General features: G+C 46.9%; 1 protein-coding gene across 5 annotated transcripts; it reads right to left on the bottom strand.

Annotated features, from left to right (window-relative positions):
• Positions 1-18968: 18968 nt before the first annotated feature.
• LOC123150866 (pentatricopeptide repeat-containing protein At2g26790, mitochondrial) lies at positions 18969-24509 on the bottom strand. 5 transcript variants are annotated; one of them, XM_044570686.1, is made up of 4 exons: positions 21656-24509; positions 20702-20836; positions 20203-20300; positions 18969-20073 (listed from the first exon to the last, which is right to left on the bottom strand). In XM_044570686.1, exon 1 carries the CDS (start codon positions 24224-24226, stop codon positions 21704-21706), a length of 2523 nt encoding a protein of 840 aa, XP_044426621.1. In that variant the 5' UTR covers positions 24227-24509; the 3' UTR covers positions 18969-20073; positions 20203-20300; positions 20702-20836; positions 21656-21703. The 5 variants fall into 5 exon arrangements, with proteins under 5 accessions (XP_044426621.1, XP_044426622.1, XP_044426618.1 ...); XM_044570687.1 differs by having other exon boundaries at positions 20731-20836; XM_044570683.1 differs by having other exon boundaries at positions 20702-24509.
• Between the last annotated feature and the right edge of the window lie 506 nt (positions 24510-25015).

The raw sequence follows: 25015 nt of genomic DNA, 5'->3' as shown, positions 1-25015 counted from the left end.
CGAACACCTTTCTTGAGAATGAAACACTTACACCTGAATACCCGGAAGTACTTGAGGTTGGGCTTGTTACCGGTGAGTATCTCATATGGAGTCTTGTTCAAGCCCTTGCGGAGGTAGAGCCGATTGGATGCATGACATGCGGTGTTGATGGCTTCGGCCCAAAAGTTGTACGGAGACATGAACTCCGCCATCATGGTCCTTGCCGCATCCATCAACGTCCGGTTCTTCCTCTTCGCAACACCGTTTTGTTGAGGGGTGTAGGGTGCGGAATATTGATGTTTGATTCCCTCATCACTAAGAAACTCATCCAAGGTGTAGTTCTTGAACTCGGTGCCGTTGTCACTTCTTATTTTCAAGATCTTTGCATTGTGTTGACGTTGTGCTTCATTTGCAAAGTCAATGACGGTTTGTTGGGTCTCGCTCTTCCTCTTGAAGAAATACACCCACGTGTACCTTGAGTAGTCATCCACAATCACCAAGCAATACTTCCTACCTCCAAGACTATCGAAGGATAGAGGCCCAAATAGATCCATGTGAAGGAGCTCCAAAGGCCTCTTTGAATAAATGATAGTCGTGGGAGGGTGAGCCTTCTCATGTAGCTTTCCTTCGATACAGGCACTACAAGAACGATCTTTAGCAAAACTAACATTCGTTAGTCCACAGACATGGTCCCCCTTGAGGAGACTTTGCAAAGATCTCATATTGACATGGGCTAAACGGCGATGCCAAAGCCATCCCACATCAACTTTAGCCATTAGGCATGTCGCGGTCTTAGTGGGTCGCTCCAAAAAGTTAATCACATAGAGACCGTTCTCGACATGCCCAACAAAAGCTACTTTAAGAGTCTTGCTCCACAAGAGGGCCACGGTATCGATATCAAAGAAAGTGGCAAAGCCCATGATAGCAAGTTGACGAACGGAAAGTAAATTGTATGCAAGGGACTCAACAAGCATGACCTTCTCGATCGTGAGATCATGAGAGATGGCCACTTTGCCAAGTCTCAATACCTTAGTAGATGAGGCGTCACCCCACTCGACATTGGTGGGCATAGATGGAACTTTGTGCACGTCCACCACCAAGTCCTTGCTTCCGGTCATATGATTTGTAGCTCCTCTATCGAGCAACCATGATCCACCACCGGAAGCAAACACCTACAAGAGATCAATGCTTGATTTTAGGTACCCATTTTGTAATGGGTCCTTTGATGTTAGTAACAAGGGTCTTAGGAACCCAAATAGACCATTCAATGTACTCATGAAGAGAACCAACAAATTTGGCATAAACATGCCCATCACTAGCATGACATAACACATAAGAAGGGTTAAAATCGCCGGCTTTGTTGAGAGGGGTGACATTGCCCTTCTTGACATTGTTCTTCTTCTTCTCCTTGGGGGCACTCTCTCCCTCCCTCACAAAAGTTTGCATGAGGGGAGGAGGTCGTTTGGTCTTGTCATTCTTCTTCTTGTTCTTGGAGTCGGGCACGTACCCAAGCCCTTCCTTGGCCACACCTCCCTTTTGGTTGATCAAGAGATCGTTGAGGTTCTTCTTGCCTTGTATGCAAGTCGCAAGACCCCTCTCAAGTTGCTCCTTCAACTTAGCATTTTCCTCAACAAGATGTATATGCTCACAACACGGGTTAGTAGCATTTGCATTATCAATTAGAACCATATGAGGAAAAGTTGCTTTCTCCTTAGTTAGCTTCACTTGGAGTTGATCATGAGACTCCTTGAGACTAGCGTGAATACCCTTCAAGGCCTTGTGGGCCTTGTCAAGTATATCAAACTCCTCTTTGAGTCTAGCAAGATCAACCCCGAGTTTGGCCTTCTCGAAATTTAGCACACGAGAAACAATGAGGACATGATCATAATCTTTCTTTAACTTAGCATGATCAACGTTGTGTGACTCCTCAAGAGCCAAACGAAGACCACGCTCTTCCTCAAGAGCATTGGAAAGATCCGAAATCTCATCGGCATAGTCACGACTATGCCCTTCCATCTTAGAGATGGTGTCTTCATGAGCCTCGATCATGTCATTGGTTTCACCAAGTTGTTCCAAGAGAGCAACAAAGTGCTTCTTGGATTTTCCCTTGAGTTTGCCCATAAAGGCCTCAAACTCGTTAGCCTCCACATTAGCTCCCTCAAATTCATTAATGCTATCTATTTGGGAAGGATGATTAATGATGGTAGTTTTGATGTTGGAGGTTACCTTGTTGGTGGCTTTAGCCATTAGGCACTTGGCGGTGATGCTCTCGTTGGGTGAGTCGAAGAGAGACACCCGTGATGTTGTTGCAATGGCAACGGAGGCCATGGCAACCGACTCACCATCTTCATCATCGTCATCATCCTCATTGTACTCTTCTTGCACAACCAAAGCCTTGGGAGGAGTCTTCTTGGTGAAGTTGTTCTTGTTGGGGAACGACTTGGCCTTGTCCTTTCGGATGAGCTTGCCACCATTGTTTTCCCTCTTCTCATACGGGCATTCCGCAATGAAATGACTCACGTTGCCGCAATTATAGCAAGTCCTTACACGTTGCTTGCCCCTTGTGCCACTCGAGTTGCTTTTGCTAAAGTTTGGCCTCGAGTTTTTCTTGCTCCAAAATTGCCTTGAAGCAAATGCCATGTGTTCATGATATGCATACTTCGTATCTTCGGGGTTGCTCTCCTCTTCTTCCTCTTCTTCTTCTTCCACGGTGAGCTTGGCCTTCAATGCAAGGTTAGGCTTCTTTGCCCGTTGAGAACGGAGCACTGCATTGTCGGCGGTCTTGTCCAAAATGTTCATGGCCACAAACTCATCCAACACTTCGCTTGAGGTCAAAGTGTGGAAGTCCGGTCTTTGACGAATGACGGAGGACATGGCCTTGTGATAGGGCATCATTGCCTTGAGGAATTTGCGCTTGATCCAATTGTTATCCGTGTCCTTGCTCCCGTGATCTCGTAGTGAGACCACGAGTTTGGTCACTCTCCGATAAAGCTCACGAGGTTCTTCATCTTCTTTCATTGCAAACTCATCGGCCTCATCTTGTACCACTTCATAATTGGAGCGTTGAATGCTTGCGCTTCCCCGGTAGAGAGAGACAACACAATGCCATGCATCTTTGGCCAAGGCGAAGGGACGAAGATGAGGTAGGTCTTCGGGTGGAATTGCATCTTGAATAATGAAGAGAGCATTCTCATTGAATTGATTATCCGCGGCTTCTCGGGGAGTGAAGTTGCTTGGATCATGCGGATAAAAACCTTCTTCAATGATTCTCCAAAGGTTAGTGTTCACATGATTTAAATGACGTTTAAAGCGGTAAACCCAAGAATCAAAGTCCTCATTTTTCACAATCTTAGGAGGACCGGCATGATTCAAATGAGTGGAAGGAATCGGTCCACCATAAACAAGTGGTGGTTCCACATGGGCAAAGATGCCGGTGCCATTCTTACCACTAGAAGAAGGAGCCTTTTCACTACTAGCTTCCCCCTTGTCGGGGATAGCATCCGTCACCTTGTTGGCGGGATCACCCACTTTCAACGGTGCGGTGGATAGTTTAAGCCCCTCAAGAAATTTAGTAAACATGCTCTCAACTTCGGTCGTCATGGAGGTTTTCAATGTCTCCAAGGCCACATTGAACTCCTCATGAGAGACCGAGGTTCCCCCATCGCCCGTAGACGAGATAGGATTCACACCGAAGTGTTCCTCCACACCGTCTACGGTATCAACCATACTCTTTGGATGGTAAAGTCCTTAATAAAGAGACGAGGCTCTGATACCAATTGAAAGGATCAATATGGTTGACTAGAGGGGGTGAATAGGCAACTAACAATTTTTAGCTTTTCTTTAGCAATTTAAACTTTGCATGAAAGTAGGTTGTCTAGATATGCAACTAGGTGAGCAACCTATATGATGCAATACAGATAGGAACACGAGCAAGCAAGATATATGAAACAAATACGCTTCCACAAGTAAAGGCACGAGATAACCAAGAGTGGAGACGGTGGAGACGAGGATGTGTTGCCGAAGTTCCTTCCCTTTGAGAGGAAGTACGTCTCCGTTGGAGGGGTGTGGAGGCACAATGCTCCCCAAGAAGCCACTAGGGTCACCGTAATCTCCTCATGCCCTCACACAATGCGAGATGCCGTGATTCCACTATTGGTGCCCTTGGAGGCGGCGACCGAACCTTTACAAACGAGGTTGGGGCAATCTCCACAACTCAATTGGAGGCTCCCAACGACACCATGAAGCTTCACCACAATGGACTATGGCTTCGCGGTGACCTCAACCGTCTAGGATGCTCAAACACCCAAGAGTAACAAGATCCGCAAGGGATTAGTGGGGGGGAATCAAATATCTCTTGGTGGAAGTGTAGATCGGGGCCTTCTCAACCACTCCCAAGCAAATCAACAAGTTTGGTTGGCTAGGGAGTGAGATCGGGCGAAAATGGAGCTTGGAGCAAGTAATGGAGCTTAGTAATAGAAGAGGTGAGTCAACGGGGAAGAAGGGGACCCCTTATATAGTGTGTGGAAAAGATCCAACCGTTACCCACCAACCAGCCCGCGGCCAGCGGTACTACCGCGCCTGGCCAGCGGTACTACCGCAAGGCCGCGAGGTACTACTGCTTGCAACCAAGCGGTACTACCGCACGGCTGTGCGGTACTACCGCGCCCCCCATGTGGTACTACCGCGAGGCAAAAGTCCCAGCCAGGGGAGAAGGGAAACTTACATGCCTACTTCCGCAAAGAAACGGAAGTAGTAAAAACCCGACACAGTAGTACTGCTGAGGGGCGGTATTACTGCCTGACCGCATAGCGCAGTACTACTGCACGGCTAAAGCGGTACTACCGCGGTAGGTGCGGATGTAAAAAATTACATTCGCTCATACTACCGCAAGAGGGCGGCACTAGCCTATGGGCAGCGGTAGTGCGGCTCCAGGGGAGCGGTACTACCATGGGCACCTGCGGTACTACCGCGCCACCGCGCGGTACTACCGCGCCACCGCGCGGTACTACCACGGATGCCTACGGTACTACCGTTGACCCAGGAGCAGTACTACCGCAACCAACAACGGCAGCCAGACAAGGGAGGCAAGAAAACGGAGAAAGCTCCAAGGAAGAAGGAGGGGATAAGAAGGAGACGTGTACGTGATGATTCCACCCAAACCTTTCCAACGCGGACCCCCTCTTAATAGTACGGCTTTCCTACGACTCAAATCCACCAAAAAGAAACGTAGAAAAGACGCCGTCTTCGTCAGTCTTCGAGGGGCACCCAATCGTCTTGTGCCTAGCAAAGAAGTGTCTGGAATACACATGGCACACGATTAGTCTGCAAATGCGTTGTCATCAATCACCAAAACACTTAGGGATAAATATGTCCTTACAAACATGTTTGTTGTTGGGATATCATTATTATATATTGTTTACTTTAATGCATCTATATACTTGGTAAAGGGTGGAAGGCTCGGCCTTGTGCCTGGTGTCGGTGTCAAAACCGGCGGATCTTGGGTAGGGGGTCCCGAACTGTGCGTCTAGGCGGATGGTAACAGGAGGCAGGGGACACGAAGTTTTACCCAGGTTCGGGCCCTCTTGATGGAGGTAAAACCCTACGTCCTGCTTGATTAATATTGATGATATGGGTAGTACATGAGTAGATCTACCACGAGATCAGAGAGGCTAAACCCTAGAAGCTAGCCTATGGTATGATTGTATGTTGTCCTACGGACTAAAACCCTCCGGTTTATATAGACACCGGAAAGGGCTAGGGTTACATAAGGCCTGTTACAAAGGAGGAGATATCCATATCCGTACTACCTAGCTTGCCTTTCACGTCAAGTAGAGTCCCATCCGGACACGAGACGAAGTCTTCAATCTTGTATCTTCATAGTCCAAAAGTCCGGCTGTCCGGAGCCCCCCTTATCCAGGACTCCCTCAATAGCCCCTGAACCAGGCTTCAATGACGACGAGTCCGACGCGCAGTGTTGTCTTCGGCATTGCAAGGTGGGTTCCTCCTCCGAATACACCACGGAACAATTTGAATACGAGGATAGTGTCCGACCCTGCAACATAAGTTCCACATGCCACCGTAGAGAGAATAATATTTCCATAAATCTTAATCTGCTTGACACGTTTTGGCAACATGGCATCATGCCATGGCTCGGTGATTATTCGAACCATTTTTCTTCAACCAGCTCCACACATAATGCGAGGCGGTTTCTTGACACGTGTTTTCAAAGCAGAGATCGTGTTCCCCTAATTACGGGATTCTCATCAATACGGTCATGGGTAACCCAACCGTGTCTAGGACTCCTAGATTATAGGCAAGTCCCAAACGGCTACGGATAGGACGCTTGATATTCACCCTCTTTATAAAGGGACAAGGCTTTTACTTTTTTCCCTCCCGTGCTCCATCGAATCCTTCCCCCGCCTCGAGTTCTAACACCCAAAGCCCAGGTTAGGTGCTCCGGACCTTCAATCATGTCCAGATCTAGACTTCAAGGCCGGTGGATGCCCTCCTCCGTTACGGAAGAAGATATCAAGAAGTTGAGGGAGGCCAGATACCTGACCGCCGAGGTTTCGCATCGGCTGCCTGCCCAAGGGCAGGTCGTCCCTACTCCTGAACCCAACGAAGACGTCGTGTTCATCTCCCACTTCCTCCGGGTTCTAGGCCTCACTCTGGATCCCTTCGTTGGGGGTTTGCTGTTCTATTACGGGCTAGACTTCCATGATCTAGCCCCGGACTCCTTTCTCCACATCTCGGCATTTATTGTCGTGTGTGAGGCCTTCCTCCGCATTGCCCCTCACTTCGGCCTGTGGCTCAAGACCTTTGACGTGAAGCCGAAGACGGTCGAAGGGCAATATGTAGCATGTGGAGGCGCATTAATAAGCAAGATAGGAGGAGCCCCGTGGCCAAAAGGTTCCTTTCCAGAGGTGTCCGGATTATGGCAACGGGAGTGATTTTACATTACAGCTCCCAGAAGTGCCAAGTGGGCGGCTGCCCCTGCTTTCTGCTCAGGCCCTCCGCCACAACTGATGTCATGGATTAGCAGAGGGCTGAGCTAGGGTCCAGCCAAGGACGTGCCTGTACTGCAGAGCCGCATTCAAGATCTCTTCGAAGGAGATTTTAGTTTGATTATGGTAATGCAAGTCATGCTGGTTCGACAAATCCAGCCATGCAAACGTCGGCCCCTCCGCATGTGGGAGTTCAACCTAGAAGGACCACGCACTATTCAGAATTTCCTCAGCCTGACACACGAGGAGATGTATAAATCATTCTTCGGACCCCAAATAGAGTGTCCGGACACTACCGAGGACGTGGGCCTGAGCAGCAACCATACCGCCGACCAAGTAAGTAATCCTCTAGCCGAACACACCGTCTTTCATTTATCATGACGTCATTCTGAAGAATTGCTCTTTGACCAGGACTGGCTAACAAAGGCGAAGATGATTCGATGTTCGGCCCCCCTTCCTGAGGGTTTGGAGAATCCAGTACTGGAAAAGATGCTCGAGCTAGCACCTTCCACGGAGCCCTCAAAGGAAGATAAAGGGGGGAATAATGAGGTCGGAAGTGGGCCCCCATCGCTACCAATTCCAACCAAGGGAATGAGCGCCTCCGTGAAGGAGGATAACCAAGGGGAAGAATCTGACCTTCTCTCGCTTCAGGGAAGGAAGAGGACTGCCTCTGAAGATCCGGAAACCAAGGCTTCCAAACAGGAGAAGAAGCCTCCACCAGAGAGTCCTACCTTGGAGGGTGCTCTTGCCGCACAAAGTCCATGCGAGGATCAGCCCTCCAACGAGCTGTAAGTAATCAAAAAGCACTTTAATAGTGGAGATATACTACCTTACCTCTGAGGAAAATAACCGAAGCGTTTATCTTGCAGTTCGGATCTTAGCCCTTCTCAGCAGAGCTCGTCTTTGGGGGATCTTCTTCCGGAGATGATGGAGAGCGAAACGCCTCCCTCGGACTCCCCCGCTCAAGAAGCGGGCGACCTTGAAGTGTCGTCACGGAGGGCCTCTTCGGATCCGGTGAGGCCAGAAGATAATCCTATAGTCACCCGAAGTCCCCAGCGTCCAGCTCTTGAAGAGAGCAAACAAAAGAGTCCGGCACCGTTTGGTATGCGGTTGGACGTACTGAGGGAGCTGTTGGAGCGAGCAGCCATCTCAGAAGAACACCGTACATTAATGGGTATGGTGATGGAAAGAATTTCATCCGCCGAAAGCGAATTGCATGAAGCCTTTATGAGTCTACTGACGGGCTTTGAGGTACGTGAAATGATACTTTTTTATAGTACCACATATTTTTAGGTGTGCCCTGTGTAGATAGTAGCCCCTGAGACTCTGGTTGTCGTCGAGAATGGTGGCGAACAGAGGATCATAGTCCCAGGTAATAACCAAACCGCCTTTATGTGCAGGTGGTAGAAACTCCGGTGGCTAGCCGGACTAATGCGTTTGCCGAGCTAAAGCGGCAACTGGATGCGGCAGATGCCGACATCGAGCTTGTTATCAAGCGGCTTGATGAGGCATAGGGTAAGTAATGTTTTCTGGTGAATGTCACATAGTAAGAGCAGTGTGGCGCCAATATCTTTAATATGTTTGTGACTGCAAATGGAGTTGCCACCGTGGAGACCCTTCGGGCGGAACTTTCCCGAGCCAAGGAACAAGCAAATGCGGCGGCTTTAAAGGCGGCCGAAGAGTTAAGAGACGAAAAGGCTGCACATTGCGAGAGCAAAGATAAAATGGCCAAGATGGCTGTAAAGTTAAAAGACACTGCCGACCGCTGCCAGCTCCTTGAAGAAGAAAACCGAGCGAAGGCGATGGACCTTGAAAAGGCCACGGTGGCGACCAAAGACACCCGCTCTGCTATGAGGGCAAAGAAGGAAGAGCTGCGTGAAGTCGAGGATATTGCGGCTGGGAAGCCCTTTTGCTGCGGAGGAAGTTCGGAGATCCGCAGTATGCCCTACTGGATCGGCTGTGGAGTTCGGCCGACGCATATATGGACTTGGCGGCGAGCGCTGTCGATGCGGCCGAATACTTCCGAGATCAAACAGAGCGTGAAGTGGACAAGCTGTTCTGGTCGCAGTTTAACATTCCAGAGCGTCCGCTTCCATTGACTGATCGGCTAGCCGAATGGGCCGAACTCAACAGGTTGTCCGGACTCGCCATGAGGTCCGTCGTAGATCATCTGTGGCCGGAAAAACCGAAGCCGAACAGCTATTTCGGCTTAGAGCAGCAATTCCTTGGAGCGGTGCCGCGCATCAATGCGATGAAGAGGTCGGCGTGTATAGAGGGCTCGCGGATGGCCCTTGCCCGTGTCAAAGCATACTGGGCGGAGATGGATGCTACCACTGTTGCGGCGCATGGTTCGGCCATAGGCCGAGTGGCTGCCGAGCACTATTTCAAAGAAGTTCTCGAGGGCGCTCGTTTGATAGAGGCCCAGTGCTCGAAGAATATTATGTTTGAGTGACATGTATTCCCATTGTAAACACAATGTTTTTATGAAATTTATTAAGGCTGTATTTATACTTTTTCCCGAAAGTAATATGTTGCATCTTGTGCGGCCGTTTATGTATACATGTGTATAACCTGAAAGATTGCAGTCGTCGACTTCAGCCCCCACGCATATAATGCGGGGGTGTTCGCAGAAAACGCATATTCACACTTAATCCAACGTCTTGGTCCTAATAAGGAGGTGATGGCGCAGCGAACTAGGCAACCGGACTATAATGCTTTAAGACTTTCACTTAGCCATAGGAGTTTGACAGTGGGGCTACTATATAGCCCCTGGTGGCTCCGCACTCTCCCGAATTCGGGGTGCGTGCATGTCTGGCCGGGAAACGGCCCTTCGTTAAGGCGGAGGAATTCTAACATTCCGATAGGTCATCGAGTGGTTGACCAGTCTCGCGCTATATCATGATAGTCAGTTTTCGGCTTTCTCTACTGAGGTGCTCGTCCGGATGAACCAGGGCACACTCGCAGTAGTTCTCCTGGTGCTGCCTTAGCCGATAGAGCAGAACGTAAGGCACCAAAACACAGGAGCCGGGCAAACCCAACATTTGACCAAAAACATGATTCAGAGCTGATGCATATAAGGCCAAACTCGCGACGCCGAACACTCCCTAAGGTATTCGGTCTTTATGGTATAAACCGGGCCTAAATAGTGCCCTTTGTAAGAAACCCCTTGTGTCCAGGTACGTGCATTATTCTGACATGGCCACATGCCAAGACGTCAGCATCCTTCTCAATTGTACTGAGAATCCGAGGGATGTGTATCAACAAGAGACAGTAAAAAAGGTTTACGCAGGGTCTTAATCTAAAAAGAATCCTTGAAACGGGTCCCTGTTGCACGTCTGTGCATGTGTCTCCGGTGTGCCATATCCTGTACGGGTGTAGCACGATGGTCATCTGTAAAAGAGAGAAACTTAGGTGAAAAAGTTGTCGTGCAAAAATGTAGGTTTAAAGAAACCATGTACAATTCAAGATGAGTAAAAATTGCCACTTGTCTGCGCGCGTTGAGCCCCTTGTATTTGTAATAGGGGTGTGGCCATCAAACCTGTATGAATTACATATAGCTGCGCCGGACTCGTCTAACCGCGTCCGTGGTCTTGACGACCTATTAAATGCTTTAGTTGGTGAGGCCGTTTTTAGTGTGCGACTGCCAAGGCAGTCACACTCTCTTCGGCGCGCAAGGATCGCTCAATATTTCCATTCGCTGTAATGATGCCACATGGACCGGGCATCTTAAGCATGAGGGAAGCGTAATGCGGTATTGCATTAAAGCGAGCGAAATCTTCGCGTCCAAGTAGTGCTTGATAGCCACTTTGGAACGGAGCAATGTGGAAGGTTAAATTTTTGCTATGGAAGTTATCGGAGAAGCCGAATATAACCTCTAGTAGCAGGGAGCCCACGCAATGAGCCCCTGGGTCTGGCGTTACTCCTTTAAAGGTAGTATTGCTGTGGCAAATTATCCCCATTTTGCAGATTGTGTCCTGATATATCAGGTTTAGACTGCTGCCACCGTCCATCAGGACTCATGTGAAATGGTATCCGACAATTATTGGGTCTAATACCAAGGCAGCCCATCCTGCACGCGGGATACTTGCTGAGTAATCCCGATGGTCGAAAGTGATCGGTTGAGACGACCAATGGCAGGATTCCGTGGTGATAGGCCCTTGGGTATATTTCTCTGGGAGTGCCACTTTGTTTCTCCCCTTGATCACGTGTAACATGTTTACTGTTTTGACTTCTGGTGGAAATTTCTTTTGTTCCCCGGTGTCTTGATTGAGAGGTTCATCCTCGTCTTCGCTTAGTGTATCCTCCCCCTTGTGTACGGCGTTGAGCTTGCCGGACTGCTTGAAGACCCAACATTCTCTGTGGGTATGATTAGCGGGTTTACCAAGGGTGCTATGGATCTGACATATTTGGTCCAGAATTTTGTTTAAGCTGGACAGTTCGTCTTTGCTGCCTTTAGAGGGCGGCTTTTGCTGACCTGGCTAAGAGCTCTGAATCCGGCGTTTACTGCCGTGCTCCTCGGGCTGTCTTCTTTATTCTGGCGCGTATTATTTTTGCTGCGTCGTGATTTCCCATTTCCATCTCTAACTTCGGATGTACTTGGGTCGCTGGTGCTGCATCTGGCTAGCCAGCTGTCCTCACCCGCGCAAAAGCGGATCATGAGGCTTGTTAATGTTGCCATTGTTCTCGGCTTTTCTTGGCCGAGGTGTCTGGCAAGCCATTCGTCACGGACGCTATGCTTAAAAGCTGCCAAGGCTTCGGCGTCCGGGCAGTCGACTATTTGGTTTTTTTAGTAAGAAACATGTTCCAAAGCTTTTGGGCTGACTCTCCGGGCTGTTGAGTAATATGACTCAAATCGTCCGCGTCCGGGGTCGGACATAAGTCCCTTGAAAATTTGCCCGAAAAGCGTCTTCGAGCTCTTCCTAGCTTCCAATGGAGCTTTCTGGGAGGCCTTTAAGCCAGTGCCGAGCTGGCCCTTTGAGTTTGAGGGGTAAATACTTAATGGCGTGGAGATCATCTCCTCGAGCCATGTGGATATGGAGGATATAATCCTCAATCCAGACCCCAGGGTCTGTTGTTTCGTCGTATGCCTCTATGTTTACGGGTTTCAATCCCTCTGGAAATTCATGGTCCAGCACCTCATCGGTGAAACATAGGGGGTGTGCGGCACCCCTGTATCTGGGTGTACCGCGTTGTTCGGATGTTTGTTGTGTTGCATCGTATGCTGGAGCGTGCTTGCGTGGTCCATAGATGGATCTAGTTGCGCCATCCTTTTGATGCGAGCCCTCGCGTGGATCGCGTATTGGCTCATGTGCGGCGTTGTTTGCCGCTCTATGTTAGCCGTGAGGTCGTCTATCCGGCCAGATGGCCGTTTTAATTTTTGGTTGCGGGGGGTCTAAGGCCTCCTCATCAAATTCAGGTAGCAACTTCCGCTTCGGGTAGCTCTTGGTGTGGCGATTACCGCCGTACTTCGCTGCTGTGTTGAGTACTTTACTCCATCTGATTTGGAGTGTGTCTTGCGCAGCCTTGAGCCTTTGCTTCTGCTTTTTTAGACTTCTCGCGGTGGCAACGAGCCTTTGATGGGCATTCTGTTGCTCCGGGTGTCTGTCCAGTGTGACGTCGTCCGGACTATTATCTTTGACAGAGTCAGGTTGTTCGGTTTGATTCTCCGTGTTGCCGTGGTCCGGCGATGGTTCACCCTGCTCTAACGCTGGGTCTATGTGATCGTTGTTTCTGCCGAGGCGGGATTTGGGGCGGCGCTTACGCCGCCGCTTTGACTGCTTCTCAAGGGGACAACCCTTCGTTGCGTCCTTCCGTTCCTCGTCGTCGTCGTCTTTTGGTGTGTCCACCATGTATACGTCATGTGATGAAGTGGGCGTCTAGTGCCCTGTGGGCAGTGGTTCCTGTTCGTCTCCTGCATCGTCATCCATGCCGTCGATGTCTTCGGAGTCGAGGTCGAGCATGTCGGTTAAGTCATCGACAGTGGCTACTAAGTGGGTGGTGGGTGGGCGGCGAATTTCTTCGTCATCCGCATCCCAATCCTGCCGGACATAGTTCGGCCAGGATCCTCCTGACAAGGAGAGAGACCTTAATGAGTTCAGTACGTCGCCGAAGGGCGAGTGCCGAAGAGTATCCGCGGAGGTAAACTCCATGATCGGCGCCCAATTGGATTCAATAGGAACGGGCGCAGGCGGATCAGAGTCCGTGGCCGGAGAAGAATTCGGCAGTTTGGCAACACGGCTCTCGTGAAGGGTAAGGTCGATATTCGGCTCGATCGCCGCTGAGGGTAAGGCCTACGTGGCGGGGTCCATCCACCCGTCCATGGACGGCGCAAGTGGCTCCGAATTGAGGGTTGGAGCGGCTACGGGTGCGATCTCCTGAACACTGTCTGATGGTAGAGCTAAATCGTACTCATCGTGACCGCGTGACACACAAGGCAGAGGCTCGAATCCGTCGAAGATCAAGTCTCCGCGGATGTCGTCCGTGTAGTTTAAACTTCCAAACCTAACCTGATGGCCAGGGGCGTAGCCTTCAATCTGCTCCAGATGGCCAAGCGAATTGGCCCGCAGTGCAAAGCCGCCGAATACAAAAATCTATCCGGGGAGAAAAGTCTCACCCTGGACTGCTTCGCTAACGATGATCGAAGGAGTCATCAAGCCTAACGGCGACGACACAGAGGAACTCTCAATGAAAGCACCAATGTCGGTGTCAAAACCGGCGGATCTCGGGTAGGGGGTCCCGAACTGTGTGTCTAGGCGGATGGTAACAGGAGGCAGGGGACACGAAGTTTTACCCAGGTTCGGGCCCTCTTGATGGAGGTAAAACCCTACGTCCTGCTTGATTAATATTGATGATATGGGTAGTACAAGAGTAGATCTACCACGAGATCAGAGAGGCTAAACCCTAGAAGCTAGCCTATGGTATGATTGTATGTTGTCCTACGGACTAAAACCCTCCGGTTTATATAGACAGCGGAAAGGGCTAGGGTTACATAAGGTCGGTTACAAAGGAGGAGATATCCATATCCGTACTGCCTAGCTTGCCTTCCACGCCAAGTAGAGTCCCATCCAAACACGAGACGAAGTCTTCAATCTTGTATCTTCATAGTCCAACAGTCTGGCCAAAGGATATAGTCCGGCTGTCCGAAGACCCCCTAATTCAGGACTCCCTCACCTGGTGTTTTGTTCCACTCTTGCCGCCCTAGTTTCCGTCATACCGGTGTTATGTTCCTTGATTTTGTGTTCCTTACGCGGTTGGGTTATAATGGGAACCCCTTGATAGTTTGCTTTGAATAAAACTCCTCCAGCAAGGCCCAGCCTTGGTTTTACCATTTGCCACCTAAGACTTTTTCCCTTGGGTTCTGCAGACTCAAGGGTCATCTTTATTTTAAAACCCCCGGGCCAGTGCTCCTCTGAGTGATTGGTCCAAAACAGAGCCACTTGCAGCGCCACCTGGGGGAAACTTGAGGGTAGGTTTTAGTTGTATGTAGTGTTCATCCGGTGTGCCCTGAGAACGAGATATGTGCAGCTCCTATCGGGATTTGTCGGCACATCGGGCGGCTTTGCTGGTCTTGTTTTATCATTATCGAAATGTCTCGTAACCGAGATTCCGAGTCTGATCGGGTCTTCCTGGGAGAAGGAATATCCTTCGTTGACCGTGAGAGCTTGTGATGGGCTAAGTTGGGACACCCTTGCAGGGTTTTGAACTTTCGAAAGCCGTGCCCACGGTTATGGGCAGATGGGAATTTGTTAATATCCGATTGTAGAAAACTTGACACTTAACTTAATTAAAATGAATCAACCGCGTGTGTAGCCGTGATGGTCTCTTTTCGGTGGAGTCCAGGAAGTGAACACGGTTCTTGTGTTATGCTTAAACGTAAGTAGTTTTAGGATCACTTCTTGATCATTATAGCTTCTCGACCGTGCTTTGCATCTCTTCTCGCTCTCATTTGCGTAAGTAAGCCACCATATATGCTAGTGCTTGCTGCAGCTCCACCTCACTACCCTTTCCTACCTTTAAGCTTAAATAGTCTTGATCGCGAGGGTGTGAGATTGCTGAGTCCCCGTGACTCACAGATTACTTTCAAAACAGTTGCAGGTGCCGATGATACCAGTGCAGATGACGCAACCCAGCTCAAGTGGGAGCTCGATGAAGATCGTGTTCGTTGTGTTGTTTCGTTTCCTGTTGATCAGTAGTGGAGCCCAGTCGGGGCGATCGGGGATCTAGCATTGGGGTTGTCTTTATTTTGGTTCCGTAGCCGGACCTTGATTATATTCTGGATGATGTAGTGCTATATTCATGTATTGTGTGAAGTGGTGATTGTAAGCCAACTCTTTATCCCTTTCTTATTCAGTACATGAGATGTGTAAAGATTACCCTTCTTGCGACATGCCTACTATGCGGTTATGCCTCTAAGTCGTGCTCCGACACGTGGGAGATATAGCCGCATCGTGGGTGTTACACACAACTAGCACTACAGTTTGTCACATCCCACAACTAGCACCATGGCTTCCAATCCCACAATTAGCACTATGGGTCCTGTGATGCCACTACTCACACTATGATTCATCCGAACCCAGAACTATCAATATGAATGGTCCCTCTACTAACACTACAGATAGTCCTGACACACAACTACCGCTACAGGTTGTCTGGACCATGACTAGCACTGTGGGTCATCTGGATCCACAACTAGTACCATGAATCGTCCGGTCCTACTACCAGTCCTATCGGTAGCCCGGTCCTACTATGGGTCGTCCAAACCCACAACTGGCACCATGAGTCATGTGAACCCACAATTAGCACTATGGATCGTCCGATCCCATAACTAGCACAGTGGGTCATCCGATCTCACAACTAGCACTATCGGTCGTCCGGGTCCACAAGCACCACGATGTGTTGTCCGCGCCGACAACTAGCACTATGATTCGTTTTATCCTAGAACTAGCTTGGTTGTTCGAACCCAGAACTACTAGTGTGGGTCGTTCGAGCCCGGAACTACCAGTATGGGTTTTCTGAACCCACAATATAAAAATGTTGTTCTACATTGACTATTAGTTCGCTAGATGTGTACTCGTTGAGATAGACATCATCCAACACTTGAGCAATCCATTGTTTTCTTGGAACAACAATTTAAATTTTCATTCATGATGCGGAAGAGGGCATATTTTGACAATCTAGATCTCATTACTAGTACTTTTATGTGAGTTCTTGTAGGGACCAGGGATTTGAAGGTACGACACAATCGTGAGGAGGATGACAAGTATGTGCATCATGCGCCAAGAAATGGACAAGCAGTGGCGGAGCCAAGGGGGGGCGAGCAGGGGCGTGGCCCCCCCTAATGATCGAACAATGCTGTGTAATTAGCGATAGGAACGCATGTATTGCTCGCGCTTATACGTACTTGGCCCCCCTATACGGCGTTAATTTAAGAAAAAGGGAGAAGGCCCATGTCAAGCCCACACTAGCGCCGTATGTTCTCGCGTGATCAGCCTGTACGTACGTTTAGCTCCAAAAAAGCTCAAAAAAAAAAGGATTGGCATGTACGTGGAATAGGCTCATAAAAAAACATGTACATGGATTAGTCCCTGCTGTTCGGTGCCCTCGCCCGCCCGGCCGGCGGCCGCCTCTTCTCCTTGACCTACTGCTCCCGATCCTATTCATACAGCGTAACTGCGACGGCGCGACGCAGGCTTGTAGCCTGATTTCCAACCAACAGAAACTAGCCAATGATCCAAAGGTTTAGCACATCGCACCATGCATCTACTAATCTCAATTCTCATCTTGTATCATTGTTGGACATATATACATCAGATTTTACTAGTTTACATGTTCTGGTTGTCTGACTTGTAATGCTACGATTCTATGAAGAATTCCTATCATGTACATGTCCTAAAAATTATAGTGACCGTGATGCAAATTATCTTGTATGAGTAATTATTTGCGATGCAAATTTTCCCTATGTCAAACTTATCCAATATAGCTAATTGTCACACTGCAATTCAGCAGCTATGAAGAAAAAAGCGTTGTCAAACACTGTCCACGTTAATTCATTATTTAAGCAGGTTGCTTCCAGTTCTCCACTGAAATTGTTAATAAGGCTGATGTGCAAGTCATAAATCTGGTCCAATTGACACCCATGATCAGGATATGCCGGACATGGTAAGTGTTGCAGAACAAGCAAAAACATGTTAAATTGGGAGCTGCCACTAGACAAGCAAGTTGAAGCTCTAATAGAAGTGCCTCCAAAATATTGATTTTATTTTAAGCGCCAAACGAGAGACTTACTTGGGTTAAAAGTTGAAAAAAATTAATAGGTAAGTTCTCTTCCTGTGAAATTATTAATTTTTTGTCATGTTATTTGCAATTGTAAAGACAAATTTGAACTTATACAACTGTATCAATGTTTTGTATCGTGTGGCATATATTACAGTATGATGATTGTTATTTTTTGGTCTAGAAAAAGTTTAGGAACTGACTTGGCACCCCCTATACCAAAATCCTGGCTCCGCCTCTGTGGACAAGAAGGTGGAGCGAGATGGACCCGAAGGTGAAACAAGAGCATGCAGCCGTGGATAAGGAAGAGCGTGTACCTGTGGACCGGATGGTGAAGGACGTGTGTGCAGCCGTGGATATTTTTGTGGGAACTTTTTTGTTTGGACAAATTTTGACCAAAAATGGTTTTGAATTTGAATTTTCCCATTATGAGGTTTTCTCTATAAACTTCTTTTTTGGCCAAATTTTGACCAAAAATGGTTCTAAATTTGAATTTTGCATGTAGCTATTTTTTCTTGGGCAAAACTTCTTGAATATTTCCTAGATTGAATATAAGGGCAGTGTGCATTTTTGCGAATTTATTTGATTTTGTCTAGAAACTTTCAATTTTTTTGTCCAAATTTGACCAAGAATGCTCCTGAATTTGGATTTTGCTTCTAGTTTTTTTTCGTTCGTCAAAACTTCTTCAAATTTCTCAGATTGAATATAAGGGTATTGTTCATTTTTGAGAATTTATTCAAGAATTTCTGGGCACTTTCATTTTTTGGTCAATTGTTTTTCAAGCATTTAGCTAGCCTTAGGCCATCATGGGCACTTAATTTGTTTACCTCATTTGTGACCGAAGCTTTCTTCCACAATACACGAGCTCCATCATGGCCCTTTGTCAGGTTGCACACCCCCTCACACGAGTATTTAAGTAGAACATCAGTGACCACGGGAATGTATCATGTTCACCCACATTTGCGGTGCTACCGGTGCACCGCGGTGCCATAGGACATTTTGAAAAATCTGGAGAAAAAAAATAGCACATTGAAACAACATCAATGTATGTTGTCGCAAAATTCCGTATCAAAATTTGAAACATTTCTTGAGATACAAAAATGGCAAATTTGACATCAATGTGATAAATGAGCCAAATCCAAAGCCCGACTTATGCTATGTACTATTCAGTGTTGAATTTGTCATTTTTGTTTTCCGGGCTACATTTCAAATTTTGATTTGAACTTTTGTGACAACCTAAATTGATGTTGTGTGAATGTGCTAATTTTTTTTCCAGATTTTTTTGAACACTTAAAATGTGCAACATGAGTTCAGTGCACCAATAGCACCACAAGCACCGGTGCACCAGATACTCCAGTGACCACAATGGCAGATTGGCAGCCTCATCATGTTTGAAATTATACAGCTAGCTATGCATCATGGGTCGGCACCCTGGGTCAGAGACACATAACATGGACCTCACAAGGATATCATTTGTACAATACTGAATAAATGTGCAAACTCCCAGCAAATAATTTCTACATAAAAGATAGTCTTGCAGCAGCAGCAGCAACAACATTGAAAAGTCATAACCTATTCCAAGGCAAACACTAGAATATTGGTAGCAGAAATCCAAAGCTGAATTATGCAAAGTATATTGAAAAGACGCACAAAAAAATGTAAGCCGAAGATCTCAAGTGCATACGGATAAGATGCAGTGGAGCACCAAGTCGCTGAGACATAAATCAAAATTATTAATCCACAAGGTACTGATACACTGACAGGTCCAAGCATAGTAACAGAAACAATTCCACAAGACACTGGACTACAGGTCGACTTCACAAGACACCGCACAAAATGATCATGTATGTCCTCATTTCCGGCTTCATCATCTCCAGCAGTAACGCCAACAAGCAAAGTAAGACCAATAAATCAATGGAAAAGCTTAAGATGTTATGTAATCTAAGGGGCAAAAAGATATCTTTTGTGACAAGGATTGAAATGTCTATTAGAAGACACATATATTGCCAAGTGCTAGGAAGAAGGATAATAGTCATTACCAAGTAATGAAGGAGATTTTATGGCAGTCTGAATATTCAAAGGAAATTTGCTAATCAATAATTACTCATAAATGTCTGGTCAATCCATAAGCAGACTACTGATATTAATAGTGCTATAGGTTCCACTAGTTAGAAAAATACATGCACAGAACCATAGTTAGCATTTGGCAATGGACATGCAACAAAGCAATAATCATATTATTACCGTTCTAGCTTTTAATTAATTAGCCTAATGATGATAAGAACAGGAGGAGCTCACTTGAAAATTTCAGTCACATGCAAATTTTACTATATAACAGGCTAACATACTGATGTTGGATAAGGCAACCTTGACAGCTGCTAGCTAAAAATTGTACATACTGTGCCATCCAATGGACAATTCTATGAAGCATTTATACGGTAGTAGATGGAGCAGTATTTAAAATCTGTGCATTGCTTTTCATGGCAACCGAATTTGGTTGGTCCAATCATAACACAGCAGTTAACACGATATAACAGCTCATAAGTGTGGATGGTTGGTCATGTTCTGAAAGAACTATTTGGCTGCAGCATACCTTCAGAAGTGAATTAATAATATGGTGTACAATGAAGCTAATTATTCTAGTCAAGTGGTCACACAGTCTTTTTACCATCAGAATCAACGATAAGAGACATGCAATGAGGTTGGAACATGTTCACGATAAGTTACCTTTATAACAAGCTCAAAGTATCCAAAAACAGAATCCAGTGTAGTCGGAGTATAAGGCTTGATTACTTCCTCACCAGTAGCATCCTTCCCTCTGCAGTCAGTTAACAAGATACATAAAACAGAATCAGAATATTTAACTCACTCCACGAACCAAAAAGAATGAACATTCAACTCAATATCATACTGTAGACCAGGATATAAGCAGTATAAGTGTTCAGACCTGCGGCTTACATAGGGGCCAATTGCAAGGCCCAACACAGAAGTAGGTGTGGAGAGAGCGAATTTGAACTTGGCCACATTATGACTGACCTGCCTCTTCTGCACAAGATCATAGCACATCCATTAATATTTATATTATACACAAACTTCAAAAGCAGTAATCTTGAATATAGCAAATAATTTTGTCCAGTGGGTAGTAAGTGTGAAAATGAATCACACAAACAGTTTAAAAATCCCCTAGAATCTGCAGGTGCAGAACCATGCGAACTAAATAGTCGAATCATGCTGCAACTTTGGATGAAGTGTGAACATGAAGTCACTGTGGATTCAAATATATCAATATTATCTGTAGCAATTCTTGACCTTGCATTGCAGGTAACTTTTACTTGTACCAGATATTACAATTTGTTGTGAAAATAATTTATGTTTATGACCTATATTAGTTTTTTTCGAACTTCAGGGGTACAATCAGCATTCAAAGCCATTTAAATCTCCCTTACGTAGTTTTGCAGCCAAACTGTAGTTCTACCTTGCACCAGGACTTCCGGAGCCTCCAACTTCTGGAGCCTCCACAAGGAATGCTTCTGGTCAGCCGCATCCATAACTTCCGGAGCGTCCACAAGCTCTACGGCTTGCTTTACCAGCAACCGAAACACTCAGTCCTTGACATGCAAATGGAACCAAACAGGGAAGAACTTTCCATCTTTTCAGCAGAAATAATTCGATTTGGTGACCTTTGTAAACATCCCCAACTAGAAACACTAGGTTAACAGTGAATGAACTGGGACTACGGCGAGGATTTAAAGTACAAGTCAAATTAGCTTAGAGGCAAGGATTTACATACAAGCATGAAGTTCAATACAACAAACTCCAGTTTGACGCAACAGAGCACATGGTAAGGAAGGCCTTAAACATCTGGATTTATAAGCAGTAATACTTTGATCACTGCAATTAGCTTACTGTAGATAACAATGGCTATCTATTGAACAATTCGGTTTCCATTTCAATATTACCAAGGGGAAAACGTTAGAGGTGCACACGGATGCCAAATTTCCCTGATACATTTATGTGTTTATATACACAAGCCGCTTCATACACTTATGAAGTCATGCATTATGCTCTCCCATGTGGTGAAGTTTGTCATTCACTTTCTAACAAATACTAGATTCCATACTTCACCAGCATCTTCCGTATGGCATATCTTGGGACGCTATTTAAACAAGTATGCTTCTGAAAATTAGGCATTTCACTTCGACATGTATACTGTAAGGCACCTAAATTCTCATGAGCTTGCATAAACATAATGCATGTTAAGAGCATTACACATCAAAACATTAAGCACTAAGCACATGAATGGATATCATAATCATATTCTCATCACATATTCAAGTGGAAGCAATATAAAAAATCTTAGATCCAGGCTTCGAGTAAATTTGTAACTTATAAAATATTACCTTGCTGACGTGATTTCAATGGATATAACTGCAGCGAAATCATACATGTCATTGATACTGCCTTTCCCTCAAGGTTTTCTGATTTAATACAGAAAAGGTCAGTACATCTGGTTTTATTCCCCTGTCTACCATTTCTTCAAAAAGATCTTGTGCCTTCTCTATTTCTCCCTGGCTGCAATATCCACTTATAAGAGCTGTGTACACATATTGATCAGGAGTAAGCCCTTTCTGCAACAATTCATCAAATTGTCCCCGGGCTTCCTCCAAAAAATCAGCTTTGCACTGTCCATCTATCAATACGGTGTAAAAGGGTACATCAGGTTCAATTTCCATTTTTTTCATAGAGCTGAGCAACATGTTCTGCTTTACTCTAAGGAGATAGATCCTTCTCTCCTTACTAACGCCCTGCCAGCACCGCTGCAGGTACTCTTTTAGGTGACCATCCAGTAGCACGGTATATGCAATTACATCAGGCTTAATACCTAAGTTTATCATCTGATCAAACAATTTGCAAGCTTCTTCCATCTGGCCAACCTTGCAGTAACCATTCATTAGTACAGTGTATACAATAACATCAACAGAAAGTCCTCGCTGAACCATATCATGAAACCATAAGCAAGCATTGTGCATATCTCCTGTCTGACAATAGGCTGATATGAGTTTGCTATATGAAATTACATCAGGAATAACATTATTTTCTAACATCATGCTGCAAACTGTTGACGCTCCCTGGGCATTTCCATCCCTACAAAGGTCACTCATCAACTTTGAACATGAGAAATGATCCACAAATTTTCCTTGCTTAGCAACCCTAAGAAAAAGCATGTAAGCATGATCAGTCCAGCCTGAATGCAAATAGCCACAAACCATTGAACTGTACAATACTTCAATGTGATCGATTCCTTTCTCTTCTACTATATTAAATAACACCTCAGCTTCACTAAGGTTGTCACTTCTGCAAAACCCATCAATTATTATACCATAAGTGAGTGAATTAGGCTCTAACCCTTGATCCGCCATATGGTCTAGAAGGTGAAACACCTCCTTAACAAGACCATTCTTGCAGAATCCACTGGCCAATATGTTATATGTAACTACATCTGGCTTTACATTTGCCTTCAGCATCACTTCAAATGCTTGACGTGCATTTGGTACATCTCCCTTCAAACAATAACCCTTGATCACGCATGTATAGTGAATTCTGTCAGGTGTCAGACCCTCAGCCTTCATTTCTCTCAGTAGCTTAACCGCCTCATCCATGTTACCAAGCTTGCAGTAAGCATAAATGGCAATGTTATACAGAACCCCATCTACGTTGAGTCCCGAATCTCGCAGTTTCTGGAAATGCTCTGTAACCTCAGATGTCATGCCTAACTTCGTAAAGCATTGTAGAAGATAACTTGCAATGTGGCAATTTGTTTCGAAACCATGGGATACCATGGCTTGATAATGATCCAACACCTTGAGTAAGTTGCCCGCTTTGCCGTAACTCCGAATGAGATAGCTATAACCATATATATCTGGGGTGAAGCCTTGTCTCGTCTTGTTCTCCAAGAGCATTTCAACCTCCTGCAGTCTCATTTCCTTGCAGAGCCCATCCATTACCATGTTATAAGCCATGGGCTCAACTTGAACCCCCTCCCTGCTGATCTCTTGCAGAATAGCATAAGCCAAATCAATCTTTCCGCAATCACACAGACCGGCTATAAATGATGAGTATGCATTTATATCTGGTTTCACCCCCATTTCAATCATCTCAGCCCACACTTGGAATGCTTTGTCTGCCTTCTTTTCTCGAAAGAGAGACCTGGTGATAAGGCCTAACGAGTTAGCATCCAAAGTCAATCCAAAGAGCTTAATTTGATCATAAGCCGATACAACAATCTCCGAGTCACCGCTCTCAGCTGCAAATTTGAGAAGTATGTTGCAAGTCAAAACTGACGGGACAATTCCAAGCCTAAAGAGGTCACCAAACAGCCCTATTGTGTCCGGTGCACTGCAATAAGCGGTGCATGCCGTGATCAAGGAATTAGTCGCAAACAAGAGAGCATACGAAGTAGTGCACGTCCTTCTGAGCTGATCCATGAGCGGCACGATCTCAGGGCCACCGCCACCGCCATCGGCCGGCGAGAGGATCTCACGGAACAAGGAGAACAGCATCCTCCCCTGGCCCTTGTGTGACAGGACGCGGATGATCTCCGTGTAGGTAGCGAGGTCATGCCGAAAGCCGATGCTCTCGGTGTCCTTGAAGTAGGTGAACGCGATGGCAGGCTTCCTCTCCAGGCGCTGAAGAGTCCTGACGACGCCGGCGGAGCTCAGGCTCGGAGCAAAGCTCCTTCTCCTGGTAATCTCACCGGGTGCGCAGCCCCTTCTCCGGAAAACCTCGCCGAGGGGGGAGCAGCTGGGCCTCTCCTCGCCGCTCGAGGTGGCTTCGTCGTCCGGGTGGTGCGCCCAGGAGGCGAGCACGGAGAGGCGGCGGCGGCGGCGATGGGATGGGGATGGCTGCCCCGCGGGAGGGGCCCGGGCGTGCCTGCGGCACTCGGCGACGCATTTGCGACGCCACAGGAGCATGGGGACCTAGACTGCGCGCATCCGAGAGAGCAGGAGGATCGCCGGACGGAGACGACCTAGCTCGTACCTCGAGGCTCGGCGGCCAGAGACCGCGGACGGGGTGGGGACCGCAGGAGCGCGCCGCGCGATGCCCCGAGGAGGGAGTGCGGGACGAAGGTGGCGGCGGCGGCGGTGGCGGCGCGGCGGGACGGGACGGCGGGGGAGTTTTGGGGTGGGGTCGTCGGCGGTGACGACAAGGAACGGCACGGCGGTTGGTCTTGGGGACTAGGGCTTTGGGGGGATTTTAGCCGGTCTTTTTTCACCACCAATTCATCCATTCGTTGTGTTTATAACCAAGAAAAATGAAATGTCTGGTGAAATTCAGTAATGATCCAAGAAATTGCCCCACGTGCTCACTTTAGTTCACAACTCATAAAATAAAAAATTATCATGCTTTTTTTGTCTTGCGTGTTTATTTTGATCCAAATCGTTTGGCAACAAGACAGGACGATTGAATTTTGCCGCCACCCCCAACGATACCCCATGTAGATCCGTTAGAGGGAAAGCGCCTAGGACCGCGAAATGATACCATGACAAAGAGGAGAAGTTAATTTATCCCTACAATAAGGATCTCAAAATGATGAACTACATTGATCAAATTTCGATGTCCTCTTCAACTCAGGCCGTGGACTTCATAGGACAAATTAATCTCACCCGTTGATCCTCCTCCAAATTCTTCACACATGTAGACTCCTCTCACTACCGCATAACTCCTAGACATCCTTGACCCTAGATGTCGTTTGGGGTGAG

Source organism: Triticum aestivum, chromosome 7A, assembly GCF_018294505.1.
Source record: "Triticum aestivum cultivar Chinese Spring chromosome 7A, IWGSC CS RefSeq v2.1, whole genome shotgun sequence".
Lineage (NCBI taxonomy): Eukaryota > Viridiplantae > Streptophyta > Magnoliopsida > Poales > Poaceae > Triticum > Triticum aestivum.
This window is presented reverse-complemented; position numbering and strand designations above follow the sequence as displayed.